Below are 20,843 nucleotides of genomic sequence, written 5' to 3'. Positions count from 1 at the left end.
GTAGGCTCTCTTCTGCTCCAGGCACCCCTCCTTGTGTTTTCCATCTCTGTGACAACTTCTTGGTCTCTGGAAAATCCAATCTGTTCTAAAGAATCGGCGCACAGGTCCCAGCCCAGGTCACACTGTGTAAGCCGAGGTCACTTCACCTTGCGGGTGCGACTCCAGGAGAGGTGTGTGGGTGTTAAGCAGGTGAAGGTAGCAATGGCAGGACCCAGTAGCAGAGGGTGGGGTGGAGAAAGGGCCACGTCCTGGGTGGGCCGGATGTGAACTGAGGCAGTGGGCAGTGCCAGCTCAAGTCAAGCACAGCACAGCTCCATCCCTGCTCTGGAGCAGAGCAGGTCCCAGCAGTTTCCTACTGGGGTTCCTTCCCATGCTTACCCCACACACACCTGGAGGGAGAAGTTGTAGAAGCTGCCTGGGAGGCCAGGCAGGGGCACAGCTGGTGGCTTTGGAGGGGGGATGGTGTGTATATCTTGAGGCTGCTTTTTGTAGACATTACTTACAATCTCTTCAACTTGTACCCACTTCCCAAGTACAGATGAAGCAGATAGTCAAGGTCACATAGCTTGCAGGTGGCTGTGCCAAGACCCAAGCCTGAGTGTCCTCACCCTGAGGCACATGTGCTTCCTGGCACAGCAGTTATGTCCTCAGACCTCAGGAAGTCTGGATGCTGGGGTCAAAGGTGAACAAAACTTCATTCCACCTCTGTCCCTGGCCCCAGTGCCCTCACCCTCCAAGGTGAGCTAAGGGCCACTCAGTGCCCTTCATCCCATTTCACACAGGACATGGGGTTCAGAGGTGGGAGCAGGGAGGGGACTTGCCGGGACACACACACACACACACCCCTACAGGGCACCTGAGCCAGATTCAGGTTAGATCCTGCTTCCTCCCAAGACACAGGGAGCTAGCAGACTGGAAGGAAATGCTTATTCCAGACCCCTGAAGGCTCTCCAGCAGGGAGGGGAGAAAGCCACTGCCTCTGAACCCATGCCCTGTGCCTTCCCCAGAGCAGGAATAACAGTGGACAGCCTAGACGGGGGGTACAGTGTGCCACACTCACAGGGATAGCGTGAGCAGTCATTCTCCTTCTCTCTCTCATGCATGTATACACACACACACACACACACACACACACACACACACACACACACACACACTGTGTCGCTCTTCCAGACTTCTGCTTCTGTGTGGAAGTAGGTAAATCAAGGCAGACTCTGTTTCTGGTCTTACTGCAAGTGTGCTCAGTGCTGGCAGGCCACAGTGCTGAGACCCTGGGGAAAGGGCTCCTGTGCTTAGGTCTGGAGTTCCAGGGAGCTGCACGTGAGCCAAACAGAGTCAGTGTGATGAAAATCTAAGCCCTTCTTTGACTCCTTCCCCATTTGCTATTGCTCTGGAGTTCAGCCCCCTTGGGAATGTCAGAGAAAGGAGGAGCCATCAAACCAAGATGCGATTTGGGGTATTTCTGTATTTCCCTGGTTGTACATGTCACAAGCATCGACAAAAACCTCCACCTGTCTCCTCTGCCCAGGTAAATGCACCCAGGCACATACACAGGGAGCTCTGCTGAACCCTGCAGGAGCTTGAGCAGGGAGCCTGAAGCTCATGTCTGCTTCCACACCTCTGTGAGGACAAGACCCAGCACCCAGTCATGGTGACTCACGAGACGTTGGACCTTTTGGGGTGTGTATACAGCGATAGCCCTGTAAACCTTACAAACCATGGAAGCCAAAGGCGTGAAGCTGAGGGCATGGCTGGCATCTTCTGTCCCCACAGAACGGCCAGCACCCATGCATTCACACGTGCACCTGTCCACCAGAACAGTGGAAGTCAGCCTTTCCCTGTGGTTCCTGCAGGCGGCAGTGGACCCTGGAGGCCTACTTGCCACTCGGTAACTGCTGGGCCTGCCATTGGCACACTAGACCGTTGGGTCTCTGCTGTGAGGCCAGTGCCTGATGCTGTCCACATCTGGCCCAAGACCTGTCCTGTCCTATTTCCCTGACCACACAGCACCGCTGGCTGGGTCTGGTCACAGTTTCCCTCGGGGCCAGTTGTGGGCTGGCTGCATTCCTTGGAATCCCTCCTCCTCCAGGAATGTCCCTGCCTCAGTCAAGTCTGGACATAGCTCCTCTGTATGCAGCCACCAGTCTCCCGCTGGTGCAACCTGTCGTGCCCTTGTCAGAATGTGCAGCCGGGAGCCCAGGTGGTGATCTAGGAAGACATCGCCTTCCCCGCAGGGCTCTGCAGTGACGGCTCCCTGGGCCCTTGCACGCACAAGAAGTGTGGGTTGGTGGGATTAGCCATGGGCTGGCTTTCTGCAGCTGTGAACAGAGCAGCTGGGGCCTCTCCCTACATTTCCCCCTGCCCAGTCTCATGACAACCCAGTGACTCCCGTGGGATTGTCACGACAGCCACCGGGCTCCATGATACCACCTTGCCCTCTTTCTGGCTCTTGCAGACTCCCTGCTCAAATTTCATCTGGACATTCTGTTTAAACTTCTCAGCGACGTTCCACTGCCTGCTGAGCCAGCCGCCAAGAGTACAGGCCTGAGGTTGAACCGACACCCACAACTCTTAATTCTGTGCCCGGGGAAAGTTCTTTGCCCTTCTGAAATTGTTTTACGCTCATCTCTAAGTGAGGCCATGACCCCAACTCCTTCCTTCTAGGGTCTCTGCATCAGGTCAATTAAAGCCTGTGTATGTTAATAGTGTGGGCACAAGGTTCACACTTATTGGCCCTGTCGCTATGTCCTTGGCAAACTAAGCTCCTCGACACAACTCTGGCCTCCAAAACCCTTCACCATTTACCTGCCGCGTGCCCAGTCTCACTTCCTGTTACATGTCACCACATCCATACGAGCCCACCCACATTTGTGGGCCTAGGAGATCGAATTGCAAATGGCTATCCACATACTCAACTAGCTAGAATCCAGATACTTGGAAGTTATATAGCAAGCAATCAAGATGTTAAGAAGTAAAACAAAACAAAACAACAGGGGTCAGAGCCAGGGCTCAACAGGCTAATCCTTCACTCTGTGGACGGGCACCCCATATGGGTACCACTTCATGTCCTGGCTGCTCTGCTTCCCATCCAGCCCCTGCTTATGGCTTGGAGAAGCAGCAGAAGTCGGCCCAAGTTCTTGGGACCCTGCTCCCATGTGAGGAACCTGGAAGAGGCTAGTGGCTGATGCCTTTGGATCAGTTCAGCTCCAGCTGTTGTGGCCATTTGGGGAGTGAACCAGCAGATGGAAGACCTTCTCTATCTCTCCTTCCCTTTGTAAATCTGCCTTTCAAATAAAAGCAAATCTTAAAAAAGTAAAAGTTTTTTTTTTTTCCCTCTCAAAAAAACAAATAAAAACTGACTGGAAGCTCAGGTTTGGATTCAGAATTCTGTCCTGGGACAGCGGTGCTGGACTGAGATGGTGTGGGAGCACCGGCCCGCCCCCTCCTGCACTGGCGGTGTCTGCTTCCCAAGCAGCACAGCGTGTGGACGCCTCACTGGACGCCTCCACGGCCACTCCCAGCCGGACAACACAACTCCTGGGATCAGTGTGTGCCCTCTAAGGAGGGAGGTGGAAGTGGCATTGTCAGGGCAGGAAAATGCTGGGGTGTCCAGAAGCTGGTAACAGTCTCCAAGGGGCAGCTGAGCTCAGGGCAGATGTCCCCTGGTCCCTGTGTATTCCTCGCTAGAGGCATGCCAGAGTGGGACTGGGGCTGATGGCCCTCATGCCCAGCTCTAAGGGCAGCACCATACCCTTGCCACACTCTGGTTGCACTGAATCACTTCTAATTTGCTAAACATACCAACCCCTCACTGCACTGCTGTTCTTGGTGCCAGAAGCGCCCATGGCTGTCTGGGCAGCTGCTGTGGAGCCCGGGGCTTATATAAGCACCCAGGAGACCAAGGGAAGGGGTAGCCTGATGCCCATGCCCAGGGTGGCCTCTGTTCCCTTGCATCAGGCCCTGCTGCAGCCTCCCACTCTCGGGAACCTGCTCACTGCTGACCCCGTGCTAAGCAGGCAGGCAAGGTTTTTGTGCTTAATCTCTCCTCCAGAGGGCTATGATGGACGATCATGGACAGGCACGGAGGGGCAGTGTTGTCACATGTACTGTCTCTCCATCAATACCTGCAGCAGCCCAACAGGTGGCCGTGCAGGGACAGAAGAAGAAGGATGTCAGTCTAAAGATGCCGACCCGTGGCAGGGAATGAGCCTAGTGCAGTGTCCACTGATTCCCGCCACCCGCAAGAGGACGCACAGAGGGTGGCTGGCTGCTGGGTCATACCTCCACCTCACAGTTTACATGACAAGCACATGAGGCAGGTGACTGAAAACAGCGCCGTGCTAGAAACCTCCCTGTGTACATCAGTCCTTCTTTCAGGTGGCTGAGGTGCCACCTGCCGTCTCCCTCCCCCAGCAGTCTGTCCTCAGTTGTGCTCTGGACAGCAGCCTTGGGGGCACCTATTATCGTTCTCCTGCCTGCACCAAAGCTTACAGTTTGAACATCACCTTTGAGAACATGAGTGGTGACAAATGGTGCCTTGTCACTTCACACATTTCTCTGGTTGCCCGCAGGAGATGCCCAGGCCCATGACTTGGTACTCGCCTTTCCTTTCTGGCTCTGTCCACCTGCCTGGTCACTACATGCCAGGATTCTAATGATTTTTTTAAACTCTCATAATATTGATCCCTGTCATTTAAAAAAAGTTTTAGTTATTTATTTGGCAGGGAGAGAGAGATGGACCTTCCATCTGCTGGTTCACTCCCTAAATGTCCACAACAGCCAGCACTGGTACAGCTAAAGTTAGGAACCTGGAATTCTATCTGGGACTCCTACATGGGTGTAGGGGCCCAGGCACTTGGAACATCCTTTGCTGTTTTCCCAGGCCATTAGCAAGCAGCTGGATTAGAAGCAGAGGAATTGGGATTTGAATTAGCGCTCAGATTTGGAATGCCAATGTTTTAAACTCTACCACGCAACTCCAGCCCCTAACATTTTCCAAAAGTTTTGTGGCACAGTCTTGTTGCTTATTTTATGTGTGTGTGTCTGTGTAAGTTTCTTTAAATCCTCACACATTATCAAATTAGATTTCTTCTAGCACTTTGGTGCCTGGGAAGCTCTTTTCCCTCCTGGGATTCGCCTTCTATCTGACTTTCCTTGCAAGTTCCTTTGGTTGTATTTTTGTACTTTACTTTCTGGTCCACTTGGAATTTATTTTGATGTGCGCTATGGGGAGAGGGTCAAACAACCTTTTTGAAAAGCTATATTTGGAAATAGCCAAGAACAAAAAGAGGAGTCGGCCTGTGGCGGGCTGCGTGCTGTGGACAGACGACTGAGGGAGGCAGGGTGCCAGGGGCTGTTCCAGTTCTCGTGGCTTTATCAAGGGGAAGGATCTGGGAGCTGCAAAGAGAAGATCACACATGGCAAAGAGGAAAAGCGGTGCCCGGGAGAGGCCAGGAGAGAGCCTGAGGACTCAGGGAGGGGAGGCGGCCTCTTGTAGAGCAAAGTGCCTTGAGCTGGGGGCCAGAAGGTTCTAGAAGGAATCCTGACTCTCCCAGACATTACTGGCTTGCTTGGGGCCTTGTCTCCAATGTTGACGTGTTATTACACATGTCAGCTATGCTTCAGACACAACTGGAAGCGATGCAGCTGGAGATAAATAAGGTAGCTCCCGCCCTCTGGGACCCATGAAAGCAGGAGCGTCCAGTACAGCCTTAGGAAGGGAGCTTGAAGGCAGGATGTGTATTTAGGGAGCGTCATGTGGGCAGTACACGCCTAGTGCAAGAAAGGTCAAGGCAAGGGGAGGGGGTAGGAGGAGCCAGGGTGCAGAATGTTGCACTAACCCAGTATGAGCTTTATCCTTGCACCTGAGCTTATATCCAAATCACCCGGAAGTGAGTTCAGAAATTCTCCAGAGGCCCCAGTGCAGACGCGCTCCTGGTGAGTTTCTAGGTCATGCAGGTGCTGCGGGATGAGAAGGGATTTGGGGGACTGCTGCATCTAGGCAAGGGGAAGACACAAACAACAGAAAGAACCGACTAGGCAGATGTTCGAGGATGCTTCTTTTGAAGACAGAGATGCAGTGGGGGTTGGAGGGAGAGCTGGCCAGAGGAGGGAGACAGGAAGTCATCCAAGCCAGACAAGTTCAGGGCAGAGAATCACAGACTAGGAGACTTGAGTGACTGGGGATGGAAGGCAAAGATTGTAGGGAACAAGGAAGCTCCTCAGGATTTTGGTCATGGACTTGTAAGAACCGCAGACTACCCCTAAAAGCAGCACTGAGCCTAGGACACAGTACTGCTTCTAGGATCTCATCTTCTTCTCCTTTTTTTTTTTTAATAAACAGTTTTTTTTTATTTATTTTATTTTTATTACAAAGTCAGATATACTGAGAGGAGGAGAGATAGAGAGGAAGTGGAGCTGCCGGGATTAGAACCAACAGCCATATGGGATCAAGGCGAGGACCTTAGCCACTAGGCCACGCTGCCGAGCCCTCCTTTTTTTTTTTTTTAAAGATTTATTTATTTTTAATGAAAACACGTTTTTACAGAGAGAAGGACATTCAGAAAGATCTTTCATCTGCTGGTTCAGTTTCCAAGTGGCTGCAACAGCCAGAGCTGAGTTGATACAAAGTCATGAGCTTCTTCCAGGACTTCCATGTGGGGGTGGAGGGTCCTCAGGACTTTGAACCATCCTCCACTGCTTTCCCAGGCCACAAGCAGGAAGCTAGATGGGAAGTGGAGCAGCTGGGACGGGAACCGGAGCCCATAGGGGATCCTGGTGCTCGAAGGGGAAGGATTAGCGAACTGAGCCATCATGCAGGGACCAATCTGGTTTTTTAAAAGAAGATCAGAGGGGTTGGCGTCATGACACAGGGGGTTAAGCCACCACTTGCAAAGCTGGTTTGAGTCCCAGCTGCTCTGCTTCTGATCCAGCTTCTTGCTAATGTGTCAGAGAAAGTGGTGGGAGATGGTCTAGTTACTTGGGCCCCTGTCATCCACTTGGGAAATCCAGAGGGAGGTATTGGACTCTGGCTTCAGTCTGGCCCAGCACTGGCTGTTGCAGCCATTTTGGGGAGTAAACCAGCAGATGAAAGATCTATTCATCTATCTATCCCTCTCTCTGTCAAGTTTCCTTTCAAATAAATAAATCTTAATTTTTTTTTTAAATAAAAGGACAGAGGTTGACTCTTTGGGATTTAGAAGCAAAAGGTTACAGCCAATAGAAAGTTGTGTTTGGAAGCCATACTTGGCACTGGTGGGAGTGGAGTGGGAGAGGGTGGGGGAAGCTCAGAAAGAAGGGAAAACGTAAAGATACTGGGACTGGAGAAGACTCTTCCCATAAACTGAAGGAGAAGGGAAGAGAGATGTGAACCAAAGCTAAATACGGGGTTTTTATTTTTATAGAAAGATACCCAGAAAATGATAGATGTGAAAGGAGGATCCAGGAATGAGGTGAGAAAGGAGACACATGGATGACAGTTCCTGGGAAGGCGTGGGGACAGGGCATCCGAGCACAGGAGGACCTTGACCCTGCTCAGAGGGGCTCAGGGTCGGGAGGAAGGTGGCGATGGACTGGGATACAGGTGTCTGTGGACTGGAGGCTGGCAAGTTGAGCGCTGTTGACTAGTGATGACTTCTTTTTTTTTTTTCTGGGGAGTCAGAAAGTAGAATTGGAAGAGGGACAGAGGCTGGGTGGAATGAGGACAGTGTGGGTAGGGTTCTGAAGATCAACGGCCAGGGACAAGAAACTGCACTGAAGCACTATGCGTGACAATGGCAGCTAATAACCTCTCCATAAGAGACGTCCTCGCGCTGGTACTGGACCAGCTGGACACTGGGAAAGGTAGGGGAGAAGCAGGGGGGTGGCGCGGGATGCAGAGTACAGGACTCCCTCTGACCTGGGTGACCAACTTGGATTTGCTGAATAAACAAATTGGTGAATGAACGAGAAGTGAGTTCAGTGATGAAGATACAACACCTTCGGTCCACAGTAGGGCCCTGCCTGGAGCTTACTTCTCTCAACACCTGCCTACAAGGTTGTGCAGATGACTGACTGAGATAACACCTGCAGATCACATAGCCCAGGGCCAACCTGCTGTACAGCAGGAGGTAAGCAATGGAGGAGTACAGACATGCAGGTTTGTGGTCAGATTCATTCCTTACAACGAGCCCTGGGGCCATCGGACCTGGGTTTGAATTTAGCTTTACCACTTAATGGGTTGTGTAACCTGAAGCAAGTAATAACTTACCCTCTTTGAGCCTAGTTTCCCAATCTTTAAAATGGAAAAGGATAATAGTATCAGCTGGGGTACATGTCTGGCAAGCAGTTAAGATGAGCACAGCTGGTATTGAGTACCTGGGTTTGACATCTGCACTCAGCTTCCAACTCCGGCTTCCTGCTAATGCCCACCTGAGGACACAGCAGGTCCTTTATATATATATATATATATATCAGTATTACCTTATTGACACATAGGGACACAATGGACAGCAACACAGCACAGGAAAGTCTCAGCAGAACAACCAGCGATTGCAGACAGGCTAATACTCCTCACCCTCATCCTCTCCCTCAGCATAGTCTGCTGCCACCCATATGACAGACCTGGACGGAGTCCTCAGCACATAGTTATGGACGTTTGAACCAGAAGACGGGAGCTCTTAAAAAAAAACTTTTTTTTTTTTTTAGTTTGAAAGGCAGATTTAGAGAGAAGGAGAAACAGAGAGAAAGGTATTTCATTCATTGGTTCATTAAGACTAATCCAGTTTTTCCACTCAAACTACATGGTTGCTCCCAAATCCAGAGACCAATTCCTCTGCACATGAATGTGGGGCCTGGGCTGGCCTCTGAGGTCCTGCCCTGCCCTTCCCTCTCCAGGGCCTGAATTACAGATGGAGGGTCAAATCTGGTAAGGAGCAGGTGTTTGGACCAGAGGCCAGCTGGAGCTTGGATGTGTGCATCCCAAATTGGGATGGCTACATTCAAATCCCAGCTCTGTTTCTATTCCAGTCTCTTGTTAATGCGCACCCTGGGAGGCAGCAGGGGATGGCTCAAATACTTGGGGCCCTGCCACTCACAAAGGAGACCTGAATTGAACTCCTGGCTGCCAGCTTTATTCAGGCTCAGCCCCAACTCTAATGTCTTTCTCGGCTTCTCAAACACATACACACACAGACTGCAGGGGCCAATCCCCAGTCCTAGCTGTCTCCTCTCCTTCCTGCTGCGGGGTAACACCACATCTGCAGCAACCTGGCCAGCCTCAGGGCCTCACATCAGGATGTAACAATCAGAGTGCCCAGAGGGGGTTGGGAAGGCAGCGCCCAGGGCCTCGACAGTCCTGGGTAAGCAGGTATCCTGCAAGTAGTGTAGGAGGCTGGTGGCTGGTGCTGCACCCCCCCCACCCCCGGTCCCAATGCTCCCACAGGACGCTGGGTGGGCATCTGGAGGAGGAGGATGCACAGCCCACAGACCCGAAGTGGTTGGTCACTCTGAGCTCCTCCCCCTGCAGCACCTGTCATCTGACTGGCTCCTATTTCCTCCTTCTGGGCAGCTCAGGACGGCCTCCCAGGGCCTGCCAGGCCACAAAGCTGCTTCATTGCCCTAACACAGCAGCCACCACGCTGCATGATCCTGGAGCACTGTCTCTGCTTCGTGGCAGAATGGCATGCCCTGGGCTTGCAGCATCTTCAGGAACACCTAGTAAGGGAGGGAAGCACATGGACAAGTACAGCTGAGCCCCAGTCACAGGGCAGCTGCTCCTGCCAACCAGGGACTCCCACACAGTCATACTCCATTTCTCTGGCTCCATCCTCCTAGCCTCAGCTTCCTTGCTTCGCCCACTGGTGCTCTTCTGAGCTGCCCTGGGCATGCCCAGCCCGCTGTGAACTCCTACACCTGTTTGCTTGGATGGCTCAGGACTGCTGAGATCTGGGGGCAAAAAGCCTCTAACATGATTCATGATTGGAGTTCTCTGTGCTCCTTTCTAGTGAATCAGGAGCCTTAAGGGCACCCATGGGTGAAGGGGAAAACTGCTGGTGATGAAGACAGCAGGGTTAGCCCTGGTAGAAGCTCTCTTCTGGCTGCTCTGTCCTCCTGTTCCACGTCTTGCTCTCCTACACCCCATCAGGACTCCTGAGTGCTGGAAGGTTCACACTCCAGGTGACTGCTCACATGGCAGGTACCTGTTCCAGCCTGGCCCAGCCAGGCCTTGGCTCCAGAACACAACACTGCCTCTTGCCAGGACTGAGCGGGTGAGGCTTCAAACAGGTGCAACCTAGAGGCTACAGGTCAGAAAATGCCAGCGCAGAGGCAGGGCAAGCCTGTCAAGGAGCTCTGAGTTGGCAGCCAGGAAAAGCAGGTGGGAGGCGACACTCCCCTCTGCCTGGGTCTCAGATGCCAGGAGAAGTTCCTGGAAGAGGTGCTGTAAATGCATCACCTGTGGGCTCAGGATGGAAAAAGGCAAAAAGTGGCCTCTGGGGCAGCCAAAGGGCCTGGGCGCTGGGAGCAGAAAAGCCATGGCAGCCCTGGCATCTGTATGGTATTCCTCGGGCACTAATTCAAGGGGGCCCATGTTGTCTTTGACACTGGGGCCAGGGAAGGCCGACAGAACCTCAGAGGACTCCTCCAGCTCCCCCAGATGCCTGTATGGGGCCAGGAGGGTGAGCTGAGGCCTGAGCGCCCCTGGCCCTGGCCTGGTCCACTGCAGGGGTTCCTTAGTCTCCCTGGGGAAGGTCCTGCTTCCTTCCTTCTCTTCTTTCTATCCTCACTCCCTTGCATAAGGAGCAAGAGCCTTGATGCGCCTGACGGCCTTCACTGACAGCGGCATTCGTGGAAGGAGCAGGTGCGCTCTACTACCAGGTGGGCCCTTCCCAGCCCTTCAGTTTGCCCTCCTTGCTTGGACTGCCTGGCTTCTCCCAGGATGCCCAGTAGGAGCTGGTGTTCCAGCCAATTCCAGGTCATGCATGGCAATTGGGCATGGAGGGGTGAAAGCCAAAAGGGCCCTGCTTTGGGGGAGGGGCAGGTTCTTGCTATTGGGAGTCTCCTGCCCTAGGGGAGGCTCTACCTGTGGGCAGAGGAGGGGTGCAGGAAGGAGGCCACAGTGGGAAACTGGCAACTAAGTTCCCCGAGGTTCCCCAAGGAAGACCCAACCCCCTTCCATTTTTGTCTCCCAAGTACCCACTAGGGACACCCATTAAGTCACCCTATGTGCAGAGAGGAGCTCTGAAGACACTGTGACTCAGGCCCAAGGGTTCTGGCAACAGCAGAGGTACTTCCTCAGTGCCCATGTTTTGCCCTGCTTGCATGGGCATGGGCCCACTTGAAGCCCTGCCCTTGTGGGCAGCTTGATAGGACCAGTGGAGCCCTGCTGCCTCACTTATCCTTGTGGTGAGGGGGGCTCCCCTGCCCAGGGGCCCACCTACCTCAATTTCTGGACCTGACTTCTGTCTTCTCTCTTGCTTGCTACCTACTTGACACTGCCTGCACTTGGCCTTGCTTGGGAGAGGGCTGTGGAGTTAAAACCAGATTGCACTGAGAACCCAGAGGCAGGTTAAGCTGGTCCCGCCCCAGCTCTTCTGGAAACCTCGGCAAGGAGCAAGCAGCTTCTGCCATTCTGCCAGGGAGGCAGGTGCCTGCTCGGGCCTGGATTGGGCAGCTCCCCTCCCTCCTGGGTGGGTGATTAGGGACAGCTGACTGAGGGGTTGGGCCGGAGGGACCTGGAAAAGTGGGTGATGTCCCTGTAGGCTCAGAGCTGGCAAAGAGAGGTCTTAGGATGGGCCTTGGCAGGTGGCTTGGCTCCACCCAGACACAGACACCCTAAAGGAATGGGCCCAGAGTCTTGCCTGGCTCCAGCAGTGAATACAGAGCCGATCATCCCCAAAGGGTGGAGTCAGGTTCAATGTCAGCCGAGCTGGGCTGCCAGTTACAGGTTAGGGACAAATGTACAAGGTGGAGTGAGGTTAGCAGTTATGGTTCTGGGAGCTGCACCTTCAGCAGAAGGGTCTACTGTTCATGCAGAATGGCCCCAGGGCCTAAATAATGCCTTTGCCCTCTGGCTCAGGAAGGGTAAAGAACTTCTTGCCAGAGATCAGAGGTAGAGACCTCATGGGATTCAGAGGTCAGGGCGGGAGAGTTGAAGACTAAGAGCAATATTGAGCCTGGCCTTGGAGACAAACACTTCTCCTGGGGTCAGTGTTGGGGCATAGCATATTGAGCTTCCACCTGGCATCCCATACAGGTGCTAGTTTAAATTCTAGCTGTTTCACTTTCAATTTGGCTCCCTGCTAATGCATCTGGGAAAGCAGCAGGAGGTGGCTCAAGTGCTTAGGCTCCGGCACCCATGTGGGAGACCTGGATAAAACTTATGGCTCCTGACTTCAGCCTGGTTCAGCCCTGGAAGTTGCAGCTATTGGGGGAATGAACTACGTGATGGAAGATCCTTCTTGCCCTTTCTGTCTATACCCTGACTCTCCCTGCCCTGACCATAGCTCTGCCTTTATATTAAAAAAAAAAAAAAAAGAAGAAGAAGTTTTCCTATCCCAGGATCTCAGGCCTCAAACTGCTGGGGTGTGGCTAGAGAAGGCTGAGAAGGGACCTGTGCCTGGCCTGGGTGGTCGCCTGGGTACCAGGAGGCAGCGGGCAGCATCTTCTGGCCTCCCGGCCATGCTTTCCCTTGGGGGTCTGTGGGCTTTGGGCCAGGGGATCAAGGGAAGAGACTGATGTTGGGGGAGCTCACCACCCTCTCCTTGTAGACGATGTACTTCAACCACTTGAAGTCCTGCCACTTGAAGCCAGCGAGAACAAAGAGGGAGTCACGCTCGTACTGTTCAGGCCGCTGCATGGCGCCCTCGGGGTAGGTGATGCGCAAAGTGGTTTTGCTGCCCACATCCTTCTCGAAGCCCTTCACAGGAGCTGAGTTCAGCCTGCAGAGTAGCTGCAGTCAGAGCCTGCTTTGGGAGGCGCCGTGCCCCAGGAGCCCCAGGTGCAAAGAGCACAAGCCGAGGGCAGTGGTGCCATCCTGCCATCCGTTCCAAGGCCCTCCAACCCAGTGTTCTGAAGGCTTCTGCTGGCCTCTGCCCACTTGGCCAGAGGACCAGGCAGCTCCCAATGGGCTCAAAGGCTGGCATCTGGGCACAGGCCTTCAGGGGCTGCAGGCATGGCTTGGGGGAGCTCACCTGACCACAATGTCGTAGTCATCAATTCGTGACCCCAGGGACTTGTTGGCAAGGACCCCTCCGTTGCCCACAATGATGCAGCGGCGGCAGCGGAGGCTGGAGGGGAGACAGATGCAGACTGCTGTGGGGAACTGTCCCTCTGACCTTTAGCCCTTGACCTTGTGGCTCTGGCTGGATTAGGTGGAGACAGAAGACCAACAGACTTCCAGCAGCCCTGCTGAGAGGACGCCAGGACCACACAGGGGGCAGCTGGGCCCGGGGCCCCAACATCCCTAGTCAAGATTTCCTGAGGGTTAAAGGCATTCAGGCAGCCTTAGGGTAGAGGAGAAAGTGGGCCGTGCTGGAAGCTCTGCCAGGAAAGCAAAAGGTCAACTCTGAAGCCCTCTTCCTAGTCACTTGGTAGCTTACTCAGCTTGCTTTTCCCATTCCTCTCTTTTTCCCTCTCTCTCTCTCACACACACATACATACTCCCTGCCCCCTAGTTTCAGCTTCCCCTACCACCCAGACCTTTAGTCCCACCATTAGGTGGATCCTAGGCTAGCATCTTCAGTTCTTACCCTCAGAGCTTGGAGCTTAAAGCTTGGAGCTCTGAGCACTGGGATGTGTTGCTGAGTGCTCACTCCCACCCTGCCGAGTGTAAGCACGTGTGGGTGTGCTGGAGACTCTGCCCATACCAGTGAAGGCCAACTGGGGGGCAGGAGGCTGGGCAGAGTGGCTTACCTGTCCAGGGCAGGGGTTAGGCGGTACTCTTTGGTGACTGACAAGATGGCTTTGATCAGATTGTCTGTGGACAGAAGAGGCAGGTTGCTGTTCACTGATGTACCCATAAAACCTTGTAATCGTTCGCAAAAGGCAAAGGCTCCTGGGTCTTGTATGGGGGTAAAGGTGGAAGTGGAGAGGGCTAGCTTGGGACTCAAGGCTGGATGGGGCCAGTGGCCGAACTTCCCTGCTGAGAAAGATTGGGAGAGTGGCAGGAAAGCTCCCAGGTATGCCTCTGCAGGAGGCAGTCCTGGACTGGGTGCAGGTCCTCTCCCAGAGCTTCCGCACCTTCCTGGGATGCCCCTGGGCTGGCTGAGCCTCTGCAGCCAGGCGCCAGGTGTGGCTCCCTGGGCCAAGGTCTTGCCTGGGAGGCTGTTTTCCCCACCAGAAAGGAAGGCAGAGAGGGGAGAAGTGTGCTAGGACATGGCAGGTGCCAGACAACAAGAGAACTAGTAAGAGAGATTCCCTGCCCCCAGGAGGAGGGTAGGGGCCACACATCTTATTTTCTGTCACGCCCTTTCCCTCTTGTGTTGCCTATCTCCAACCCTGCTCGTTGCCAGGCTCTCTCTCCCTGTACCTCTTCACCCCTGCAGCCTGGTATCTGTGCAGCTGCACTCTACTCAGACTGTCTGAGCAAGGACCCCTCCCTGCCCTCCCCCACAGCCCTCCAGGACCACTATTCTGATCATTGTGTTTTGGCCTCTTTTTGGCTTTGGCAATGGTGATAGCAGAGTGTCATGAGGGCATTATAACACAATACATCATACGTGATGTGGGTCCTGGCTCTGGAATCCAATCCTTGTTTTATCCTGGGGACAGCACACTGCATTGTGACTTCATGGGAGCCACTTCTTTCCCTTGAGTTTAGTTTCCTCATCTCTAAAACAAAGAGGGTTAATTCCCACATTGCAGACTTGCTAGGAAGACAAAACATGATGCATGTGAGGACCTCCTGACCCAGGGCATCCCCACCACGGACAGCATCTTCCTGCAGTCAGTGAAGGAGGCAGATGTGTGGTGATCAAGACTCTGCAAGGCTACTCTTTGTGTGCCCAGCACTGCGGAGACATAAACAAGGGGCCACTGCACCACTGTGTGCAACAGCAAAACCAGGGTGGCAACCAGAGAAAAACACATTTCAGATTTTATGTGGACACCATCATAAAAAAAAAAAAAATCAATGACCTAGATCTGTCTAGGTCAATATAGGTAAGTTTAGAAAACATAAACAAAAAAATCAATATGAAGGAAAAAATATATATATATATAATGAGACCATCTCTGAGGCATAAAAACCTGTTTTTAACGGAGATATAAATATGTAGCATAAACCTATAGATGAGAATACTAACACTGCAACAGAGATAATGGTCTCCTGCGGAAGGATGGAAGACTTAGTTGTAGCTCATTCTTTAACTGCCTTTCATGCAGCTCCCTCAGCTGGGTAGAAGGTAGCTGGCTGCTCATTCTATGACTCTTTATACTTTTTCATCTGTTTGAAAGATTTCATGTAAATTTAAGGATGGCTCCAAAACTGAAAATAACAAACTTCTGCATATTTTTTAAGAAAATGGATGTGGGGGAGTGAATCATCGGATGGAAGATCTTCCTCTCTGTCTCTCCTCCTCTCTGTGTATCCGGCTTTCCAATAATAATAAAAAAATCTTTAAAAAAAAAAAAAAAGAAAAGAAAATGGATGTGGACATGGTCAGTGCAATCAGAGGTCAAGTTCAGGACTGGAAGCACCTTTTGGATTTCATGGGGCATTGAGCAGCTTCTCTGGAGGGTGGGAGATCTTCTGGTGAGAAAGAAGCAGAGGACACAGTCCATCTTCCCAGAGGCAGAACGGGAATGGGGTCAGAGAACAAATCTTCAAGGACTATGCAGATCTAAATACCTTCAGACACGCCTTCTGGTGGGCTTCAGGGAGGACCACCAACTCTGCCTTGGGGAGGAGTGCACTGTGACTCACTGGCTAAGATCAAGGACATGCACTGGGCTTTGTTTTTTTTTTTTTTTAATTTTAATGATGCTTACATAGTGGATCAGGGTGGGAAGGATGGAAGGTTAGGGAAAAGTGGATGTGATCACTGCTTCCAGGTTTTCTATTTATTTTTCCTGTCTCTGGGGGGACAAGGAGTGACAAGGGAAGAAGCCACAACCAGTTTCCCACCCGCCTCAGCACCCAGTGGGGAACGGCCAGGGTTCCTGATGCGGCGTACACTCTGAGGGTTCTGCCCAGGTGGTTTCAATAGTTCTGATCTTGCCAATCCAAAGATGAGGGAATACTTTCAATGTCCATTGGCTGATATACTCTACCTTAGAGTCTCCATTTGCCCAGATATTTGCTATGGACTGGGCTTTGTTTTCTTTGAAGGGACCTCTAACAAAAGGGGCACACGTGAGCAGGTGCCCTTCTCTGGCCAGCTGATGGGCTCTGCATCACACTTTCCTGGCCTTCAACGTGTCACAGGGAGGATTAGTAGAGCAGAGTAGGTGGCTTGGCTGCCTGCACGCAGGAGAAGGGAGTTTTTTCCATGTTCAGCTCAGCCCATTAGATTTGTCATTGGAACATTAAGGCCAAAGCTTCAGTTCAACAGCATCCTTTGGAGCCACTGTCTCCTCAGGAAGGGACTGGGCCAGCTGAGTAAAGAGTCTTCCTCTCACAGCTACTCTATTTTGGCCACAACTGCATATAGCAGTTATTACTCCCTGCATTTAACTGATGAAGAAACCAAAAGCAGGCCATCAACACGTCTGTGGGCACAGCTAGTGAAGACGCAGTAAGGGTCTAACCCTGTGTGACTCTGTGTCTGCCCCTAGTGCCCACACTTTGCCACCATACCATGGTACACCTGTGGTGCAGGAACCTGATGAAGAAGCAAACTGTTAGACTATCAGGGATGGGTAAGGTCCAAGTCAGTAGGGAACTGGGCAATGGGTAAGGTCCCCAAGGCAACGGAAGGGGAGAGGTTCTCAGAGTCCATGGCAGTGGGGAAGGTCAACCTTAGGTTAAGAAAGGACTGGAGGAGAGAAGAGGTGAAGGCAAAACAGTGTGAGGCAGGGATGTGGAGGGAGCTTGGGGACACCCCTGAGGGATGGCCCCCACATCAGCACCCTAATTTTCCTGTTCCTACCTCACATTTCTTGAGGTGCCTCTTTCTCGTGCTCCCTCCACTCCATACTCCCCTCACTCTGGCCCTTGTTCTCCTGCACCCTGAATGGCTGCGCTGCTACACGGTGGAAGCTCGAGGAGGAGGATGAGGTCATGGTTCCCAGCGTACCTTGACCTTTGATTCCAAAAGGCGGCACAAACTCCCGGATCCTAGCCCACTTGCGGAACGAGTCATCCAGGAACATGGGTGCTGGCTTAGAGAATCTGGAATAGAAGAAAAAAACTGAGAATACTAACAGCGCAATAGGCTGGAGTACTGGGTAGCTCTCCTGTACATCTGTCCAGGTCCGCTGGAGACCACCCTCCACATTGCATCGTCCCTTTCCTTCCCTGGCTACATGCATAGGGTAGCTGCTGACCCTGCTCAGGGGTGGGGGGTGAGGATGGGGATGGGGCTGAGTCCGAGGGAGTCTTTATTTGGTCAGATGTGCGAGTGCAGGAATGAGATCTGCTGGGCGGGGAGGACTACTGCAGGGCTGGAAGCTCCCTGCAAGGTTATCTGTGTGCCCATCAAATGGTCCCTGCTGCCAACACTGTTCCTGCAACCCAAGAACGTGCAGAGGAGACACTGCCCGGGGCCAGCAGAGAAACATTCCCAGTGCAGGGAGACAGAATTTTGGAGAGGATTCTGGGAGCTGGACCACCCGGGGTTAGGAAGAGGAAGGCTCTTGGTGAGAGGGAAAAAGCAGGGAAAAAACTGCAGGGGACGCCAGTTAGTCAGCTTGGCAGAGAAGGAACCCAGAGAGCTGTGCTTGGGGGTGGGGCTGGGGAATGGGTCTCCGACCAGTTAGGGACCCGAGGGGCTTCATTGGTGGACAGCGTGGAAGGACACTAAGCTCCCGCGAGGGTGAGCAGGTAGATAAAGTGAGGGGGAGAATCCTGAGTTTCAGGGGATTGGGCTGGGTGGAGAGAGCAGAGTACAGGAAAGAGGAGGAGGGTGAAGCCATAGTGAGCTGGAGGAAGGGAGCAGGCAAGCTGCACTCTTCTGGGGCAGGGCAGGCACAGGCTCTGGGAGGAGCAGGCCAAGATGGAAGGGAGGCCCAGGGGGAGCTGGGCTCTCCACAGATGTCCCTGCAACGGGGCTGAAACCTGGCACCTGGCACACTGGCAGCCCAGGAGGTGACCAGACCCTAGTTTGTTTTGCTGTGAGTCCCTTCTCATTCAACCCAATGCAACTCATGGAACAGCCCTCCCGGCCCAGGGGCCAGGGCCAGAAGAAACCCCCTCCCCACGTGCTACAAGCACCACCATCCATCCTTTTCCTTCCCCATGAACATCATTCCAACTGCCACTCCTCCAAGGAAAGGTCCCAGTCATCACAGGGAATTCCAACATTCTTAGAGCAAACCTCCATCCTGTCCTGTCTCCCCTCACTCTCAGGAGGAAGTCCAAGTGACACTGGAGGCCATGGGAAGGCTGCTCCAGCACATGGGCCCTCCTGGTGACTTCTGGTGCCAGCAGCTGAGTGGTCCCTTCCCTCCAGGCAGGCGCAAGCGCAACACATGTTTCCTATGCTGGGCTTGTGAAATCTCGGTGACTTAATGTGTGTTGTTTCATCAGACAGTGAGGAGCTTGGACATTGTCTCAGTGTCACAGCCACACAGCAGGAATCCCTCCTTCTGTCTCAGGTCTGTGTTATAAATTGTTTGTAAAGATTCTTAGTCAGCCTAGGACAGGCTTTTATCTGCTTCCTAACATGTACTGGATGTCACAGGCTAATAAAATCTCCAAAGATCTAGCCAAATGATCTCAACACATTTTTTCCCTGTTACTCTCCCTCCCCCCCGCCCACTTTACTTTCCCCACATATCATTAAAGTTCATTATATTAATTTGTACTTTAAAAAGCACCTTGTGGGGCCTGGCTCCACGGCCTATTGGCCAAAGTCCTCACTTTGAAAGCACCGGGATCCCATATGTGCACCGGTTCTAATCCTGGCAGCTCCACTTCCCATCCAGCTCCTTGCCTGTGGCCTGGGAAAGCAGTCGAGGATGACCCAATGCCTTGGGATGCTGCACCTGCGTGGGAGACCTGGAGGGGGTTCTTGGCTCCTGGCGTTGGATCAGGGCAGCACCAGCTGCTGCGGTCACTTGGGGTGTGAATCATCGGACAGAAGATCTTCCTCTCTCTTTCTCCTCCTCTCTGTATATCTGACTTTGCAATAATTTAAAAAAAAGCATCTTGTGGGGGTTAAGATGCGGGTGTCCCTTAGCAGAGTGCCGGGGTTCGTGTCCTGGCTCCAGGTGCCAATTCCTGATGATGCAGACCCCGGGAGGCATTAAGCAGGTGATGGTGATGGATCAAGTACTTGAGTGCCTGCCATTCTTGAGAACAATCTGGATAGAGTTCCCGGCTCCTGACTTCAGCCTAGCCCAGTCCAACCCTGGTCATGGTGGGTACAGGGAGAGCTCTCTCTGGCTCCTTTCCTCTTTGTCTTTCTGCTTCCCAAAATTAAAAATAATAACAAAAAAACAAACAAGCAGTGCTTGCTTCAGCAGCACATATACTAAAAACAAACAAGCAAACCCCCCCTTTTTTTTAAAGATTTATTTATTTATTTTTATTACAAAGTCAGATATACAGAGAGGAGGAGAGATAGAGAGGAAGATCTTCCGTCCGATGATTCACTCCCCAAGTGAGCGCAACAGCTGGTGCTGTGCCGATCTGAAGCCAGGAGCCAGGAACTTCTTCCAGGTCTCCCACATGGGTGCAGGATCCCAAGGCTTTGGGCAGTTCTCCATTGCTTTCCCAGGCCACAAGCAGGGAGCTGGATGGGAAGTGGAGCTGCCGGGCTTAGAACCGGCGCCTATATGTGATCCCGGGGCGTTCAAGGTGAGGACTTTAGCCACTAGGCTATGTCGCTGGGCCCAGCAAACCCCTTTTTTGTATAGTCTGAAAGACAAGTTCATTTTGGAAAAAAATACAGATAAATGCAAGCACAAAGCAGAGATATGGTAATCCACCAATGCAGAAACAATGAAACTTCTGGTTTACGTCCATCTGATCTTCCTGTATTATTTTATAGACTTCCTCCTGATATACAGAGACTGGGTCAAAGGAAAAAGCCATAAACTGCTGGAAACATGAGTTGATCCCAAAAAGTGAAAAAGCATAAAAAATTAAAAAAAAAAAAAAGAAGAAGAAGTCGGCCGAGTGAGAACACAACCCCAGAAGAGGAGTGGTCTCACGGTCATGGCCAAAAGGAGACGGAGGGACGACAGAGCACAGCCGAGAGAATCGCGTGGGAGCCTGACCAAGGTTTCTGGGACTCTCTGCCTCTTGCATGCATTCCTGGCGCTCAGGACCTGCATGGCTTCCTCGGCCTCCCAGCAGGGGGCTGGGGGGGCCATGATTTAGAGGCTCATCGTGCCCCACTTGTTGAGAGACTGAGTCAGCCCTTTCCCAAGCGCTCTTCTGCCAGCAGAGTGCACCTCTCTCCTCCTCCCGCACATTCATTTCCTCAACTTACTATTATGGAAAATTGCACTCAACTGGAAGTGGAGAACAGCTTCAGGACTACCAGGGACCTCTTGCCCAGGCTCAGCGTCATCAGCCCCAGGCCTGTTTTTCTTTTATCCCCACCCACTTTCTCTGTTGTTTTAAAAATTCTTAGAAGTTATGTCATTTCATCTGCAAACTACTTCAGTGTTAATTTCTAAAAGATAAGGACCTACCGAAACAACTCCCAATAAAAACACTATCATGCTGGTGACAGTACTGTAGCATGGCCAGCTAAGTC

General features: G+C 52.5%; 1 protein-coding gene across 2 annotated transcripts in view; it reads right to left on the bottom strand.

Moving 5' to 3' along the window:
• Positions 1 to 20,843, bottom strand: part of ST3GAL3 (ST3 beta-galactoside alpha-2,3-sialyltransferase 3) — a 226,482-nt gene that overhangs the window by 9,223 nt on the left and 196,416 nt on the right. For both annotated transcript variants that reach the window (XM_058680079.1, XM_004591485.3), the window contains 4 exons: positions 17,214 to 17,308; positions 13,891 to 13,954; positions 13,170 to 13,265; positions 12,731 to 12,917 (listed from right to left, as the gene is read on the bottom strand). In XM_058680079.1, the coding sequence (XP_058536062.1) occupies positions 12,731 to 12,917; positions 13,170 to 13,265; positions 13,891 to 13,954; positions 17,214 to 17,308 (442 nt within the window). The remainder of the gene's footprint in view (positions 1 to 12,730; positions 12,918 to 13,169; positions 13,266 to 13,890; positions 13,955 to 17,213; positions 17,309 to 20,843) is intronic.

The sequence above is a fragment of the Ochotona princeps genome, chromosome 2 (assembly GCF_030435755.1).
Source record: "Ochotona princeps isolate mOchPri1 chromosome 2, mOchPri1.hap1, whole genome shotgun sequence".
Taxonomy (NCBI): Eukaryota; Metazoa; Chordata; class Mammalia; order Lagomorpha; family Ochotonidae; genus Ochotona; species Ochotona princeps.
Note: the sequence above shows the minus strand (reverse complement) of the source record. Positions and strands in the feature narration are given on the sequence as shown.